The sequence below is a fragment of the Grammomys surdaster genome, unplaced genomic scaffold, assembly GCF_004785775.1.
Source record: "Grammomys surdaster isolate TR1022 unplaced genomic scaffold, NIH_TR_1.0 199, whole genome shotgun sequence".
Classification (NCBI taxonomy): domain Eukaryota; kingdom Metazoa; phylum Chordata; class Mammalia; order Rodentia; family Muridae; genus Grammomys; species Grammomys surdaster.
Window position 1 is genome coordinate 3585 of NW_021604644.1, and position 16131 is coordinate 19715.

At 38.8% G+C, this 16131-nt stretch overlaps 1 protein-coding gene across 1 annotated transcript in view; it reads right to left on the reverse strand.

The window, feature by feature from the left end:
* Window positions 1-6280: 6280 nt before the first annotated feature.
* The window catches only part of Plppr1 (phospholipid phosphatase related 1), a 256778-nt gene continuing 246927 nt past the window's right edge, over window positions 6281-16131 (reverse strand). Inside the window, exons 7-8 of the mRNA XM_028770231.1 lie at window positions 14980-15111; window positions 6281-8925 (exon numbers count right to left, since the gene is read on the reverse strand). Of these exons, the coding sequence (XP_028626064.1) occupies window positions 8893-8925; window positions 14980-15111 (165 nt within the window). The 3' untranslated portion in view covers window positions 6281-8892. The remainder of the gene's footprint in view (window positions 8926-14979; window positions 15112-16131) is intronic.

Below are 16131 nucleotides of genomic sequence, written 5' to 3' on the forward strand. Positions count from 1 at the left end.
GTAGGATTGTGGGAGGAGGGTTCTTACCAGCTGCTCTAGGAAGGTTTAGGATAGGGTGCCTTCATGGAGCAGACCAGCCAGATCGGAGTTTTACTTTAAAAAGCCAGGAACACTGCAACAAGCAAGATTACTACAAAAGACTTTGGTTGTTGTCTTGAGTAAGTTCTGTTATAATATCCTCTTTATCTTTATGTCTGCCTGAAAATTTTCCAAAATTTCAAAGAGCTGAATATTATATCAATGCATTTGTTTTTCTACCTCCAAAGCAATATTATCTTCTCTAAGCACTCCTGAATTTACAGATTATTACTTTATATCAAAATAAATTATTATTTAATTATAGTAATGACTTAGTCACTTATTTACTTTTCCTTCCAGCCTGTTTGTAAGACAAACCTATCTGTATCTTTGCACATCTGAAAATGTTTATATTTTGATCTCTTTAATAGTAATCTTTATAAGTCTAGAATTTGAGGTTAGTAATTATTTTTCCTCAGTTCTTGTAGTCTGTTTTAGTATGTTGTTTTTCTTGGAGAGGAAATGTGCCTTCCCTCCCTCTTTCCACCACTCTTTCACAGTTTTAGTTAGTTTCCTGGGAAGACTGTAGATGGAGTACATTACAGGTGTCAACATACAAGACAAAACCAGGCTGAGCACGAAGTAGCAGTCTGGAGAGGGTAAGCTCATTCTCCTAACAGTTTTTTCACTGCAAGAAGCACATGTAGAGTTTTCTGGGCTTCCAGAGGAAGCAGAAATGCTTGGAGACGAAGTCCTGGAAGGACATTCGAATCGAACTTGCTTTTTTTTTTTTAATTTTAAAACTATTTTTTATTCTCTTTCTTCCTTTCTTCCTTTCTTTCTTTCTTCCTTCCTCTCTTTCTTTTTTATTGGTTATTTTATTTATTTACATTTCAAATGTTATCCCCCTTCCCAGTTTCCCCTCTGAAAACCCCCTATCCCACTCCCTTCCCCCTGCTTTTATGAGGGTGCGCCCCCACCTACTCACCTACCTACTCCTTCCTCACCACCCTAGCATTCTCCTACATTGGGGAATCAAGCATTCACAGGACCAAGGGCCTCCCTTCCATTGATGCCCAACAAGGCCATCCTCTGCTACATATGTAGCTGGAGCCATGGGTCCCTCCATGTGTATTCTTTGGTTGGTGGTTTAGTCTCTGGGAGCTTTGAGGGGTCTGGTTGGTTGATATTGTTGCTCTTCTTATGGGGTTGCAAACCTCTTCAGCTCCTTCAATCCTTCCCCTGACTCTTTCATTGGGGTCTCTGTGCTCAGTTCAATGGTTGGCTGAAAGCACCCACACCTGTATCAGTAAGGTTCTGGCAGAGTCTCTCAGGAAACATTCATATCAGGCTTCTGTCAGCAAGCACTTATTGGCATCTGCTATAGTGACTGGGTTTGATGTCTGTATATGGGATGAATCCCTAGGTGGGGCAGTCTCTGGATGGCCTTTCCTTCAGTCTCTGCTCTACTCTTTGTCCCTGTATTTCCTCTAGACAGGAGTACTTCTGGGTTAATATTTTCAGAAGGGTGGGTGGCCCTATCCCTCAACTGGAGGCCATGCCTAACCTCTGGATATGGTCTCTACAGGTTCTCTTTCCTCTTTGTTCAGTATTTCAGCTAATGTCATTCCTGTTGGGTCCTCGGAGCCTCTTGCTTTCCTGTTGTCTGGGACTTTCTGTTGGCTATCCCCAATTCCCTATCTCCCATTGCTACACACCTCTGTTGAATTTCCTGACTCCTATAATCTCCCCTGTCTCCATTCACACCTGGTCCTGCCCCCCTTATTTTCCTCTCCCCCTCCTCTCTTCCTTCCAAGTCCCTCTCATCCTCTATGTCCCACTGACTTGCTTTTCTTTGCAGCTTTTTACTTACCACCAGGCTTCTGTGAATCAGGGAGTTAGATTTGGAAAAGTGCTCTCCAGGGAGATGTTAATGATAACTGTCATCTACCATAGCCAATGAGCCTCATGCTCTACTGACTCCATCTCCTAACAGTTTTTCATATCCTTCAAAGCTGCTTTTTCTTCATGGTTATAGACACCCTACTTCAAGTCATGACATTTACCCAAGAAAGTAGCATCTTGTGGCTGGAGAGATGGCTCATCAGTGAAGAGCATGCACTGCTCTTGCAAAAGGTCAAGTTCGGTTCTTAACACACAGAACATGTCAGGTATGTGAAAAACCACAAGCATGTGCACTTACAGGCACCCACTCCCAACTCCTACAAACATGTACATGTAAATACAATCAAAAACAAAAGTGAATCTCAAAAAGAAAGTCATATCTGACTTGCTCATCCTTTTGACTCCTTTCAGCCATTCTACACACCAATGCAAAAGAATCTTTTATAAACAAAAGTCTGAAAAAAAGTTTAGAAAACACAAATCTGATGATGACATTATCTTGCTGAAGGCTTCTTGTCACTTCAGGATAAATTTCAAAGTTGATAACAATAAGAAGGTCCCCAAAATCTCCAATATGCTTTCTGGTATAATACATGTCTTTAACACTCATCTAACAGACTCCATCTCCATTAACTTTCTTTTAATTCTTTGTGTGTTTAAAGTTGTTTCATGCCTCAGAGCCTCTATACATGCACTCTCTTGTTTTCATATTCTTTTGTAGATTAATTTACCCTCTTTTAAAATTATGTATCTCTCTGTCTATTGGTATATGTATATGAATATAGATGCTCTATGAGGAGGGAGACATCAGATCCCTCTGGAGCTGGAGTTACACATGACTGTGAACTATCTCTCCTACCCCTCAATATTATTTTCTATATGCTTTCTATCTCTCTCTCTCTCTCTCTCTCTCTCTCTCTCTCTCTGTCAGGGGCAGCCTTGCTTATACACTGAAGGCCTAAAACCAGCAATAGGCCTAAGTCAACCTGCTAACACAGTCTTGGGTCTCTGTGGAAAAACACTGAAACAGATAGCTATAAGATATTGTAAACTATCAGGAGCAGCCCTGCTTATATACTGAAGGTCTAAAATCAGCAATAGGCTTGACATATATGCCTGCTAGCACCAAATCTTGGATCTCTGTGGAAAACACAGATAGCTGGGAGTTACAGTAAACAGGCGGCTTTGGTGGAAGGCTGCCAAGCCTGGCTAGTCAGAAGGCCTTATAGATAGATAACCTTGGAGGATAGTACCAACTTAGATAAAGACAAGTGAATCATAGGCGGAGTCATAGTGGTCTGTCCCCTGAACCTTCACCCAGCTGACACTCTGTTCTGGAAGATATCTGTACTCCCCCTGAACACCCACACACCTGCGTCATCCCCTTCCCCACATCCTGCCTTTTTGTGTATATAACCTGTGTGTGCAAAAGTAAAAATTACGATTTGATCAGAATATAGACAGGTCGTCACTTCCTTGCTTCTTTGTCTGCTTCCCTCCCCCCCCTTTCACGTGACCTCCCCGGACCCCTGTTTAATGTCCTGCTGGTAAGGACAGTAAACAGGCAGCTTTGGTGGAAATTTACCAGCCTGGATAAGAACAAGTAGTCATGGGTCTTGTGGATAGTCATAGACCTTGGGTAGCCTTGGTGGATAGTACCAACTTAGATAAGGACAAATAAATCATAGGCAGAGTCATAGTGACCTGTCCCCTAAACCTTCACCCAGCCGATACCCTGTTCTGGAAAATATCTGTATTCCCCCGAACACCTATGGTCCTGCATCATCCCTTTCCCCACATCTTGCCTTTTTGTGTATATAACCCCTGTGTGAAAAAGTAAAAATGACAATTTGATCAGACTATAGACAAATCGTGGTTCTTTGTGTTCACCTGTTTCCCCCATCCTCTCTTTCAGGTGACCTTCCCAGTCTCTCTCTCTCTCTCTCTCTCTCTCTCTCTCTCTCTCTCTCTCACTACATTATAGCAGTTTTCATATTAATGCTCCCTTTTTCTATCTAAATTAGGAATCCCTTCCTGAGATGATGGATGCTTTCCTAGAAAACCTTGCAAGGAAGCGAAAAGAAAGCACATGGTTAGGTATCTAAACAGGACCAATAGAGAAAAAAGAAGGACCCAAGGGTCTTATAAAATATTCAAGCCAGCATTCTTTTATTGGACTCCAAGCTATAGGTCCTTTCCAATCCTGAAGGAACACAGTAGTTACCTTTGATTTTCTCACACGGCTTGATCTTGTATTTCCAGAAGTTCAGTTCTTTGTCCAAGTAAATGACCTTGTAAATCCCCAAGACAACTGTCAGCAGCCATACTACACGAATCTTCCTTTTCCTCTCATTGACTCAGTCCCATGAAGGAAAGCAGCTGGTCTACATATTTTGTTGCATGTCCCTAGGTATTAGAACAATTCTGCCTGCATAATAGATGTTCATTAAGCATGTATGGAGGCACAGATCAAATCTGGCACAACCTAAATCAAGAAGTAGGATCTGAAAAAAGTTTTGGTGTTCACTACAAAATTGTTATGGAGTATAGGTAGTTACAGTAAGTGGCAGACTAGTTATGGTGCACATCTTGAATTCACTAGGGCAAGAATAGTATTGTCAGGACAGTGACTATTGGGCTGGCCCAGATCTGTGGCCCAAGATGGAGTCACCTAAGACACTAAGATATGGGGCCCAGTACCTTCAGAGAAATGGAAACGGATTATTCCACACTTGTCAGAAGTCTGCCGACCCCTAGACTCAGTAGAACAGCTTGACCACAGCTTCCTGCTGTTTAACTGGAAGAATGACCCTTGACTCCATAAAATGCTGCTTACCAGAAGTCCTTTTTGCTTGTTAAAGTTCATTTTTCCTTCTTAATGCTCTCCCACTACACTCCCTCCAATTAAGCAACCTATAAAAATCCATACTCCCCTTTGTCAGGGCTGCTTTCCTTTCTCTTGTAGACAGCCTGACAGGCTGTCCCCTGAATAAAGTTTTGCTTTTTGAAATTCATAGTGTGGTTCTCTCAGTGAGTCACATAGTGTCCAGACCACTGGAAGTACACTAAGGACTTCCAACTTCCTTTATCTTTTCAAACCTCCACTCTAGTAAAGCCAGATGCTTCGTGTTGCCACAAGGAGGAATTTCATGGTGAGCCAGAATGAAGCAAAGTTGAAGTTTATATTAAAAACTTTAAAAATTGCATTACATTGTGTGTGTGTGTGTGTGTGTGTGTGTGTGTGCGCGCGCGCGTGTCCATGTGTGGAGGTCAGAAGACACCTTTTTGGAATCAATTCTTTCCTTTTGCTATGTGGGTTCCAAGAATGGAACTAGATCATCTGGCTGGACAGCAAGCATCTTTGCCCACTGATCCATCTCATTAGCCCTTAAAAGATACTTTAAACCAATTTTAAAACAGGTTACTATAAAGAGAGGTACCTCTTTTACCTTGGAAAGAAAGTCAGATATACCTTAGATCATATGACTTCTCAAAGAGATTAAGTGTGTACATTAGCTGTATATGCTAGCGTTGGTGGCTTCTGACTTTACATCTCAAATGGTTATTAAGAAATGTTTATCACTGAATAAATGAAAGGGGTGGTTCCCTATATACACCACGTAGTATTTCAACTAATGAGGTAAAATGCAAGATCTCTCGGACTGCAGAGGAGGTTAAGATGCACTTACTGTTAACAAAGATTTAATTTTGTTTGCTATACTCTCAAGAAGTATCTGGGAAATGAGTAAGGCCAAACTTGATAATATAACTTCAATGTTTCTTGTCTTTATGTATTTCTTCATTATTGTAGCAATTGTGGAATACAATCCTTGAAATAAACTTGGGAAATTGAGTACTTGATGTGTCTGCCTTCAAGATATTATATGTTGCAGTTGCTAACTAACTACTAATCTATAATAGGGAATGAAGCCAAATTTTCAAAGCATAAATACCAGTTATAGTTCTTACTAATTCATTCCAATGGCATCTACATTTCCTCCTTTCAAGAGCAGATTAAGGATATTTGCATTCTCCAATACTGGAGTTACTAAAGCCTTCCCACCCATCACAGCCTAAAGAGATCTTTAGAGCTTATCACTGAGACACATAGTGTGATAACTGCTCAGGGTAGACTCTTTGCCATTATTAACCCTGTATCTGAATGTGTCATTTTCTAGCCCTTTTAGACCTCATTAAAAGTAATCTTATTTCCAAATCAGTCATGGTCAATCTTCAGCCAAGATGGGATTAACTTTGGCATCTATCTGTTGGGTAAACTTTAACAAACTTTTCTGTGTCAAGTCCTGTAATGGGCATGTCATCAAAGCATGGAAGTCCACAAGATAACAGTATCACTGTTGCATAACATCAAAACATTTTATTAGTCTTGTTTCTTTTCAATCTTTTCCCACAGTAAGCCAGACTTTCTCAGGCATTTCTGCCATCTATTAAAAAAAACAAAGGGAAAACATTCACTCCAGAATTTATTTTTCTCTTAGGTTATAGTCACTATTTGCCCTGTTGGGACAAAGAGCTTTGTCCTTGTCAGGAAACTCAAGTAGGGACATCCAAATCTGAGAAATGAATTTGACATGCTAGATTGGAGGGTTTACTCTCAGCTGAGGCCACAGAAGTATCTTAAGTGTAAGTAGAGGCTCTATTAAAGTCATTATGGCATAGTACTCAGGGGTCAGACTGACTCAGAGACCCAGGGAAGAGAATAGAAAGAAACCCCTTAGTTGTAACTGATATATAGTAGTATACCATAGAACATAGCTTGCCATAGAATACCCTACACACCCTGGGCTATGGAACCAGAGTCTGTGACCACAGATTTTGAAATAACAAGTGATCTTTCCAGAATCAAACTTAGAAAAAAGAGTGCAAAGGTAATGAGCCATTTTGTTGATTTTGATTTTCTTCAAAATACAATTTGGTGACCAGATAGAGCTTTAAGTGTGACACGAAATAGGTAATAAACATCAATTTTGTCTACCATCATTTTTTGAAGTTTCAGGAAAAATAAACAGAGCCTTTTATCTATTTTCTTTAAAAATGCCATGTGTTTAGGTAAATAAAATGAGTCACCCTGACACTGGATGACTTCACACTTATCATACAGGAGAGAAGAGAGAGCTCAGAGTCTGCAAATCATTCTTTCTCAGGACTTCCTTTCCTCTGTAGCATCCATGAACCATCTAGGTAGACACATCACACCAAGAAGGGCTAAACTTGGTTCAGAGCCATCATGTAACGGAAAGAATAGAAGAATGAGCTGACCATGATCTTGGGACTGGTGTGTATCACAGTGTTTTAGAGTTTATATCCCTTCTCTGGGTTCATTGCCCTGAAAACAACAGATTCATTACATATGTGAGGGTAGATAGTTAAGAGATGAACAGAGCCACAACTCTAGCTCTTTTCTCTGACTTTAGTCAGATACTACTTAGAACATGTGTTTGAATGTATATAAAAGAGTTTGGGTAAACAGTTCAGGAAACAGGTCCCAGGAAAATTTTATCAGAGGTGACTATTTTTTCTAAAAGAAGACTACTTGTTTATTGAAAACTTGGAAATTTCAGGGCAGTTTGAAGACTAAGGTATCACCCTAGGAATCCAGAAAATACATTTGATTTGAATATTTTACTAAATGAAGTAATTCTTTCACCTTGTTTTAACACATATGCATGCATATTTATGTATAGTGACTCCTTTCCTCCCTGCTCCCGTATGCTTACTCTCTGAATGACCTTTCAGTCGTACTCCGATTTAATGGTTCGTTTAATCACTCCTCACATGAACTGAGAAGCACAAACACTCCGTGGTTCTTCAAACACTGCTGAGTGAAATGAAAAACAAAGCACATGAGCCAGAATACATTTTGTGATAACTTTTTTTTCTTCTCTTTAGAAAAAAAAATATGTACAAAAAAAGCTAAGAAGAGCTGACATGGGTGAGAAACATTTTGATAGATACAGAGAGAGAACTCCTTCTCCCTAAGGAGGGACACATTAACACCATGCTAGAAAAAATGGGATGCAGTTAAAATCTAAGAACAGTTAGAAGCCCCATAGTGAGGCCATTGCTCTGGGCCTCTATGTGCAGATGTTTTGATAGCCTTTCTGTAAAATAATACTGTGCAAACTGTAAAATATTCTTTTTCATAAAAAGTCCATACAATATGATATACAAAACTGTTGAGTTGACAGGAATGGCTGGTGCTAGCTGCTCTCTTGGATAGAAGGCTACAGTGTCACCTGCCCAAGGTCAGAATTCCAGACCAACCTTGTGCACTGTAGGGTGTCGAGGCCATTATCTAAGAAAGCATCGTATAACTAAAGCCCACTCCCCCCAAATATAGGCTTCTATGCCAATAGTTAGGCAACTAGGACTCTTCACTAGTATGCCCCTGTCACTTTAACTTGAAATTCAGTTGACTATTAACAGAACAGAACACAAAGTTCTCTTCCAATATTTTTCTTCCACAATTGATTTTAATATGTAACCACCATGGTCCTTCCTGTAACTCAAAAGTTTAACTTTCATTAAAATTCAAAACTTCTGGAGGAGGCAGCAACTGTGGTAATAAAATGTGGTTTAAAGTGTGTCATTTGCTTTATTTGTGTCTATAAAACTGAGAAAATTTGTGTACAAATATCACAAAACAACATCAACCATTGAATAAATGTGATTCTTCAATGCACACTTGAACAAGAGGAAAATTTTGTTGGTTTTAAAAATCTGGCATAAATATATTAAAGCTGACAAAAAAAAAAAGATCAGGGCAAGCTACATCACTTCTTCATACAAAAAATGTACAAAACATTAGCATCTAACTAGATAAATGTAATACTTGTCTTCACAGTTTGAGTAACTGTGTATTTTGAAGTATTGAACTGGGAGGTTGCTGAAAACAAAAACAAAAACAAAAACAAACAAACCCCAAACAGCTACACGTCTTCATTCATCTCAGGTGACTTCCGTCATGGAGGCTGAGTGATTCTGTAGAGCAAGGAATATGTACAATCTCAGAGCTGGGATGAGGGACATCGACATACTATCATCCATTCCTGAAATGTCTTCCAGATCAAAGCTGACTGATCTCTCTCTCTCTCTCTCTCTCTCTCTCTCTCTCTCTCTCAATTTAATATTTTAAACTTTTCATATAGTGTATTTTGATTGAATTTTCCCCTTCCCCCAAATTCTTCCCAGATCCTCCTCCTCCCCATCCCCTCACCTCAACTTCAGATCCCCTCTTAAACAAATAACAACACCCCCAAACAAAACCCACCAAACCATGCTTTCCCCTTCGTGTACTCTTCCAGGGCCCTTCAACTCCTATTACCTCTTCCAATTGAAGTAGAATCACGTCTTCATGTAAACTTTTCCCTACCTTTAACATATGTATTTAAACCAGAATTTCAAAGTGATAGCTATATACCATACCTTTGAAATGTTTTAAATACTGACTACTGACTAAGCTTTTCTGTATAACTTGCTCTTTGAGTTATGATTTCTGTGGGACCAAAATTATTATTTTCCAGTGGATAAAGTGGTTTTCATTTGGTTTTAATTAATTTATAGGAACGTGGTCTACATAATTCAGAGCCATTAAAATGTCTTTTTTCCATGTGTGTGTCTCTCTATGTGTGTCCCTGTGGACATGTATTGTCACCATATGGATGTGAAGTCAAAAGGACAATTTGTAGGAGATGGTTTCTTTCTTCTACCATGTGGGTCCCAGGAACTCAGTTCATCAGGTACTTGGTAACAAGTACTTTTACCTCCTAAGTCATCTCTCTGGTCCTAAAATTTCTTAAGACTTACTTCTTGATCTTGCACATGACTATTTTATTTATTTGTATAAAAATATCATATGTGTTTTGGAGAAGATTTTATATATATTGTAAGTAAATATTATTATACATCTATATTTCTACTGTATTCTGTTGCTTACTTATTACTGAAATGTGTTGTAAATACTCTGCTTCAGAGGAGTGTACTTTTCCTTGTAATTCTGTTATATTTTGTTTACAAAAACTCGCTAATGTGATCTTAAAAGTCTCATCATTTGTTTAAGCTTAAAATCCTAAACTAGGGGCCCATGGAACTGGTAAATACTTCAGGAAAGTGTGATTTTCATCATATTAATTTTTGTTTATTTTGGAACACAGAGACACATGCTTAGGACATCAGCTGTACATTGTATAAAAGATTTATTTTCTTTTTATGTATACATATTTTTGTGTGTATGTGTTTATCAGGAGGCCTGAAGAGGGCGTGGGGTTCCTTGGAGCTGCAGCTTTTAAGAATATGCAGCAAGTACAGCAGCCATTGCACTGTATTCCCAGTTTATAAGTCCATAATCAGCCTAGGATATTGTGAGCTGTTTGATTTGGGTTCTGCGAATAGAACTCTGGTCCTCTGTAAGAACAGCAAGTGTTCCTGCTGAGGTGCCTCTCTAAACTCTCAGCTACATATTTTAAAAGATGAGGATTTGATGTTTTTCAAGTTGTGCTAATTGAGCTTTGATAGATTGTTTCCCCAAGATGAAAAGATTGTTTTGTATAATTTCACGTTAATTAATTGATCAATTACTTTTACTCAGAGTTGAACCTAGGACCTCATTTAGCCACACAAGTGTCCTGTTACTGAACCAAGCCCAGAATTTTTCTTAAAATTTTTATTTTGATTTTTTTATGTGCCTGGGTGTTTTGCCTGGATGTATGCATGGTACACTAAATGTGTGTAGTGCCTAAAGAGATGAGAAGAATGTGTTGGACCCTGTGGAACTAGAGTTGCAAGTGATTATAGGCCACTATGTGGGTGCTGGGAACCAAACTTGGATCCTCTGCAAGAACAGGAAGGGCTCTTAACCAGGGAGCTATCTTTCCTGTCCTGATTTTACTTTGTAATATACTTTCTTGTTTTTGTCAACACTTGGGTTTATATAATACTATGTAATATTAAGTAGTGATGATGAAATCAATCAGTATCCTAAGATAGGTAGGTGGCTTTGACATGAGTCCTTTAATTCTGTTTTGTTTTATTTTTCTATTTATAATATGAAGTTTGTATTAGTACTAATTCAGAATCAAAGGTGCATCAGAATTCTCTGGGAATATTTTTCAACTTGTTTCCACTGTGCATTGCTGAACTAAAATCTTTTGGGACAGGGGTCCAGGTATCTGTAGTCTTTTTAGCAACTAGTTGTTCTTGTTCTTTTTATTTTTGTTCTTGGTGTCTTCTCTTGTTCTTCTTATAGTAGTATCTGTTGTTGTTCTTGTTCTTCTTATTCTTTTTGTTGTTCTTGTTCTTCTTGTTCTTGTTGTTCTTGGTGTCTGCTCTTGTTCTTCTTATAGTAGTATCTGTTGTTGTTCTTGTTCCTCTTTTTGTTGTTCTTCTTGTTTTTGTTGTTCTTGTCCTTGTTGTTCTTGTTGTTGTTCTTTTTCTTGTTGTTCTTGTTGCTCTTGTTCTTGTTATCCCTCTTCTTCTCCCTCTTCTTCTCCTTCTTCTCCTTCTCCTCTTCTTCTCCTTCTTCTCCTTCTCCTTCCTCTTCTTCTTCTTCTTCTTCTTCTTCTTCTTTCTTCTTCCTCTTCCTCTTCCTCTCCCTCTCCCCCTCTCCCTCCTCCTCCTCCTCCTCCTCCTCCTCCTCCTCCTCCTCCTTCTTCTTCTTCTTCTTGTATGTTTTATTATATTTTGTCCTCATGAGCAGAAAGCATCCATCCACACAGAGGAAATCAGTTGTTTCATTTCTAACTTATTTCTTTGTTAGAGCGAATATGAGCATTCGATTGTGGAACATGGTCAGCTGAAAGATAGTCTTTTGGGAATCATTTAGTCACTCTATAGGCCCATACAATGATGGCTGGAAAACTCTCTCTTCAGTTTGAATTTTCTACAGTAATTTACTTTTTAGTTCCTTTGTACCCTGTCTTAATCATCAGTATCAGCAGGAATCACAGAATGCAAATGTCAAACATGAGTTAATATTTTAAGGAGGAGGGCTCTGTGAGGTAAAGGGAAAAGAATGTTCCAGGAGGAAAGAAAGGAGATGCCTGGCTCCTGGCCATAGGAAGCTATTCTCCTGAGAATCTGAATGGCAGGTAGATTTCATGTGTGCAAGTATGTGTTCCAAAGGGCAGTTCTGGTGTCTAGAATCTCCATAGTTCCTCCATAGGAAGATGGTTTCATTCTCTCAACCACAAAGCAGCAGCTTCTACTGTATAGTCTAGTCCCAGGTGTTGCATGGGAGGCTCTTATTTAGAGAGAACATGCCGGACACTTATTAGAAGAATAGTTTAGGTTGCTGCAGCACATTTTCATACTCAAGTCTGAGAGTGGTAAATCTTTAAAAAGGAAGTGTGTTTGAATGCAATAAGAGGCTGTTTGCTATTGTAGGACACACAGAGTTTGATGGGTCTGTGTTTAATTTTGATTAAACAATCTTGGGAATGGTACTTAAGCATATCTTGCTTTCCAAAATTGGGTAATGTCAGTTGTAGGAGTACTGTGAAAGTGAGAGAAAAGGACTCTCAATGATTGCCACTTCTCTTTCTTGAACAATGAGTAAAGGGTATTATCTTCCTATCTTTTTCAAAATGTTTTCTGGTAAAATCAATGCTTGCCTTCCTCAATGATCCACCATTGGTTTGGTCTATGCCACATGGCCAGTACTTCCCATAGCTTCTTGTAACTCTGTTCTGACTCACCTGTAGAAGTTCTGCTCATTGATTCTCTCAAGAGTGTATTTGTTAAAGAAATAGTGATATCAGATAGTGTCTCTGGTCTGACTTGAGGTTGATTGGTTTTTGGCTGAAGGATCCTCTTGAGAATTTGGCTCTGGCTTGCTTCCATCCAGCCAGTATTTGTGTTACACTTAGCAAATGTCAGGAAACACGTCACGTAGGAATAGATCACAGAACCCAGATCCTTAAAGGTTCTCAGTTCCATGGGGAGCATAAATAAGGGGGAACACTATCCAATTATAAGGGGCAATCACATGATGGACCTTCTGCCCAAGCTTGATATTCATGAGGCCTCAGATTTAGAAAAGGGGAGCACATACGTAGACACATAGATAGCATCAAGCTTGGAAGAAGTTCAGTTGTAGTGCTCAATGAAATTATTGATAATCTTGTTGCTATTCTTGGTATAGATATTCAAGCATCCTTCATCTCTATGAGAAAGAGCGATACCTGAAAGTGTTTGGTCCTTCACTTTTCAATATGAAACCTTTAGAGTATATCCTTGAAATCTGTTGTCCTCGTCAACTACAAATAGTCTTGGAGAAGGAAAAAGCCACAGACATAAGCTAAGGCCTGACTGATGTGGGCAGATGAAAGACATCATTCTAAGATGAGGAATATTCAGGGGTGCTAAGTACACATAGACTGATAATGTCTGTGAAACTAAGCAAGTATTTCTGTATAAATGTATTATTTTTCTTTTGTGTGTATGAGTGTTTGTCTGCTTGTTGATATGTGGAACAAGTGCATGTCTGGTGTCTGTGGAGGTCTGAAGAGAGTATTGGGTATGTTTTCCATATGCTATTTCTAATTAAATTATTAAAGATGGGAAATATGGAAAAAGAAGTTGAGTATGCTTGGTGCTGGGTTTAATGATAAAACTACATCGTTTCTCACAATGGCAAGCATTTTATTACTTTCTCCCTTGGTTCACTAATGAAGCAAAACTTCATTAAAGTTCAAAAGATATAGAAGAGCTTATGACAGTAAATCTCTAAATAGTGAGAAACATTTAATAATCCCAGCAGGAAGTGTAGTGCTATACTTTATACTTTGATATGAGCAGAATATTACAGAAAATATTTCCTTTTGTAGGATTCCAGAGGCCTTCCAAAAAGACAGGTGCTTGAATGAAAGTCATGGCTTCTTAAAAGGGGGCCATTCTCTTGTTCACTTTAATTGTATTTACTCATCTTCACTTTCCCACCTTCTAGCTGGGTGGGGAGGGTGAGTAGTTCAACAGTGCTGATTTCAATATTTCGTTCTTATCAGAGAGATGGGCATTGATAAATGTCCATTCTATATGATGGTTATTCAAATAGGAATATCTTTTGATACTCCTGGAACAATTCTAGGCAAATGTTTCAAGTGTCATATGTCTAGGCCTCTTTAACAGCATTTTCTGTGACTTTTCTTGTCTTCTCAGAGTAAGCATTTCTCTTAACTTGTATTCCTATGGTGAACCTCATTTAGCACAGCACATTGTGACAGCTTTATTTCCACTGTCCCCAACCATCAGTGTTCTGCAGAGCTAAGGTTGTGTCTAATTATTGTTTTGACCTCATGCATGGATGAAGAGCTTGTGGTAGAACTCCTAATCAGAAGTTGCATTGGATTTATGACCATTGTCAGACCAGATTCTGTACCTCTAGTTTGAGTAACTAGTCACTAGATAGAACAAAATTTTTGTCCTTTCAAACACAGTTGCCCTTCCATTATCCATAGTTTCTACAACCATGCATTTGTGCAATCATAGGTGGAAAGTATTTAGGGGAATAAACACAGTTGCCCTTCCATTATTCATGGGTTCTGCAGCCAAGCATTTATAAATCATGGCTGAGAAGTATCTAGGATACTGGATGTGTACAACATTGTTTCCTTTCTAGATTCCCTCAACAGTATTGTTTAACAACTATTTTCTTAGTGTTTGCATTGTCTTAGGCATTGCAAGTAAAATGGTGATAAACATATATGTGAATTTCTGTGTAAACTTCATACAAATATTATATTGTACTACATTAGGAACTTGAGAACATTGAGCTTTTGTATTCCCTGGACGTTTGAATTCCCCCTTTCTGCCCCAAATGACACCAAGAGAAATGGAATTGCACAAAAAAAAACTTGATTGTTAGTCAAACTGGCTTCCCATAGGAATAGTTCAAATTTCCTGAGTGTTGATTGTACATCAGAGAACAGAGTACCCTAAAGCTGCTTGGGTTTAATTTGAACAACACTTAGCACGTCCTCAGGAATAAGTAAGCAACCTGCAAATGTCATGAGTTTGCCTGCTAAAGTGACTTTACTATACCTGTGCACTTAAGGTTTCCAGTGGGCTCTCTATCCTTGGGAAAGCCATCAAAGGAACTCCACGGGGATCCTCAGGTTTGGGTTTGGAAAGAGAGCCTTGAGTTCCTTTAAAGTTATGGACCACACACATTCCCTGCAGGATGAGGAGGAAGAAAGATTGGGTCAAACTCCAGCAGGCAGCCTCTGGTCATCCCTGAGAGTGACAGACCACTGTCCTTGAATATCATCATCAAGGTAGCATATTTCCTTGGAATTATAGGAAATCAAGACTAAGAGAGGCCTGGACTGGAGGCTGAGCATACTGCAGGTATTGTGAGGGAAATTCATCCAGTGGCTCAGGATAGCCCACAGGGCTTATCTCTTCAGCTGTCAAATGGAAGTGGGAAAACTTACCTTATAGATTTATGACAGTGTGACAAATGTAAGTCCCCTTGTAATCACACCAAACAAGAGCTGAAGGCTGCTGTGTGTCTGGCAGTGTCCTGCAGTTGTGCCTCATTTTGGTTAATCTAGCCAACAATTTCCAATGGTAAAAAGTGAGATGCTATTAGTCTCTTCAGCTTGGACAGGGGAAGTTTAAATTCCTCAAAATCTCAACACCATACTATTTTTTTCTCTCTTAAAGTGCCAAACACAACAAGTACTCAGCCCATATTGGCTGATGTTTAATGTCTGCTAAAAATGATCATAATCAAAATGTCTTTATTGTTTACTTGGCTTAAACAATTACAATAAATGTTTGTCTACTTTCCTTTTATTATTTTCTACTGGAGTCATTGTTTCTGCCCATTATGCATTTCTCTGCCTCTTCCCATAATTTCTGTTGTTATTCTTCATCTTTGTTTCTATGTCTAGTGTTGAGACTTTCAACTAATTTTTCAAACCATACAGAACATTTACATTTTTTTTAACTAGGCTCATTTCCACTTTACACTATAGCTCTGATTAAACTTTGGCTACTTATTGAAATGGTAGAGGGGATGGTGTTTGAGCCTTGGAGTTGAGGTTCATAGTGATTATATTTTTTGAGGCTCAATTTACTGGACAGTAAAATGAAGATTAAAATATTGCTAGAGGTACCCTAGGAACTCAGAATTGGAGATATTTGTATTGAAGGGCATACACTCATTGATCAGTCCACATTTCCATTCCT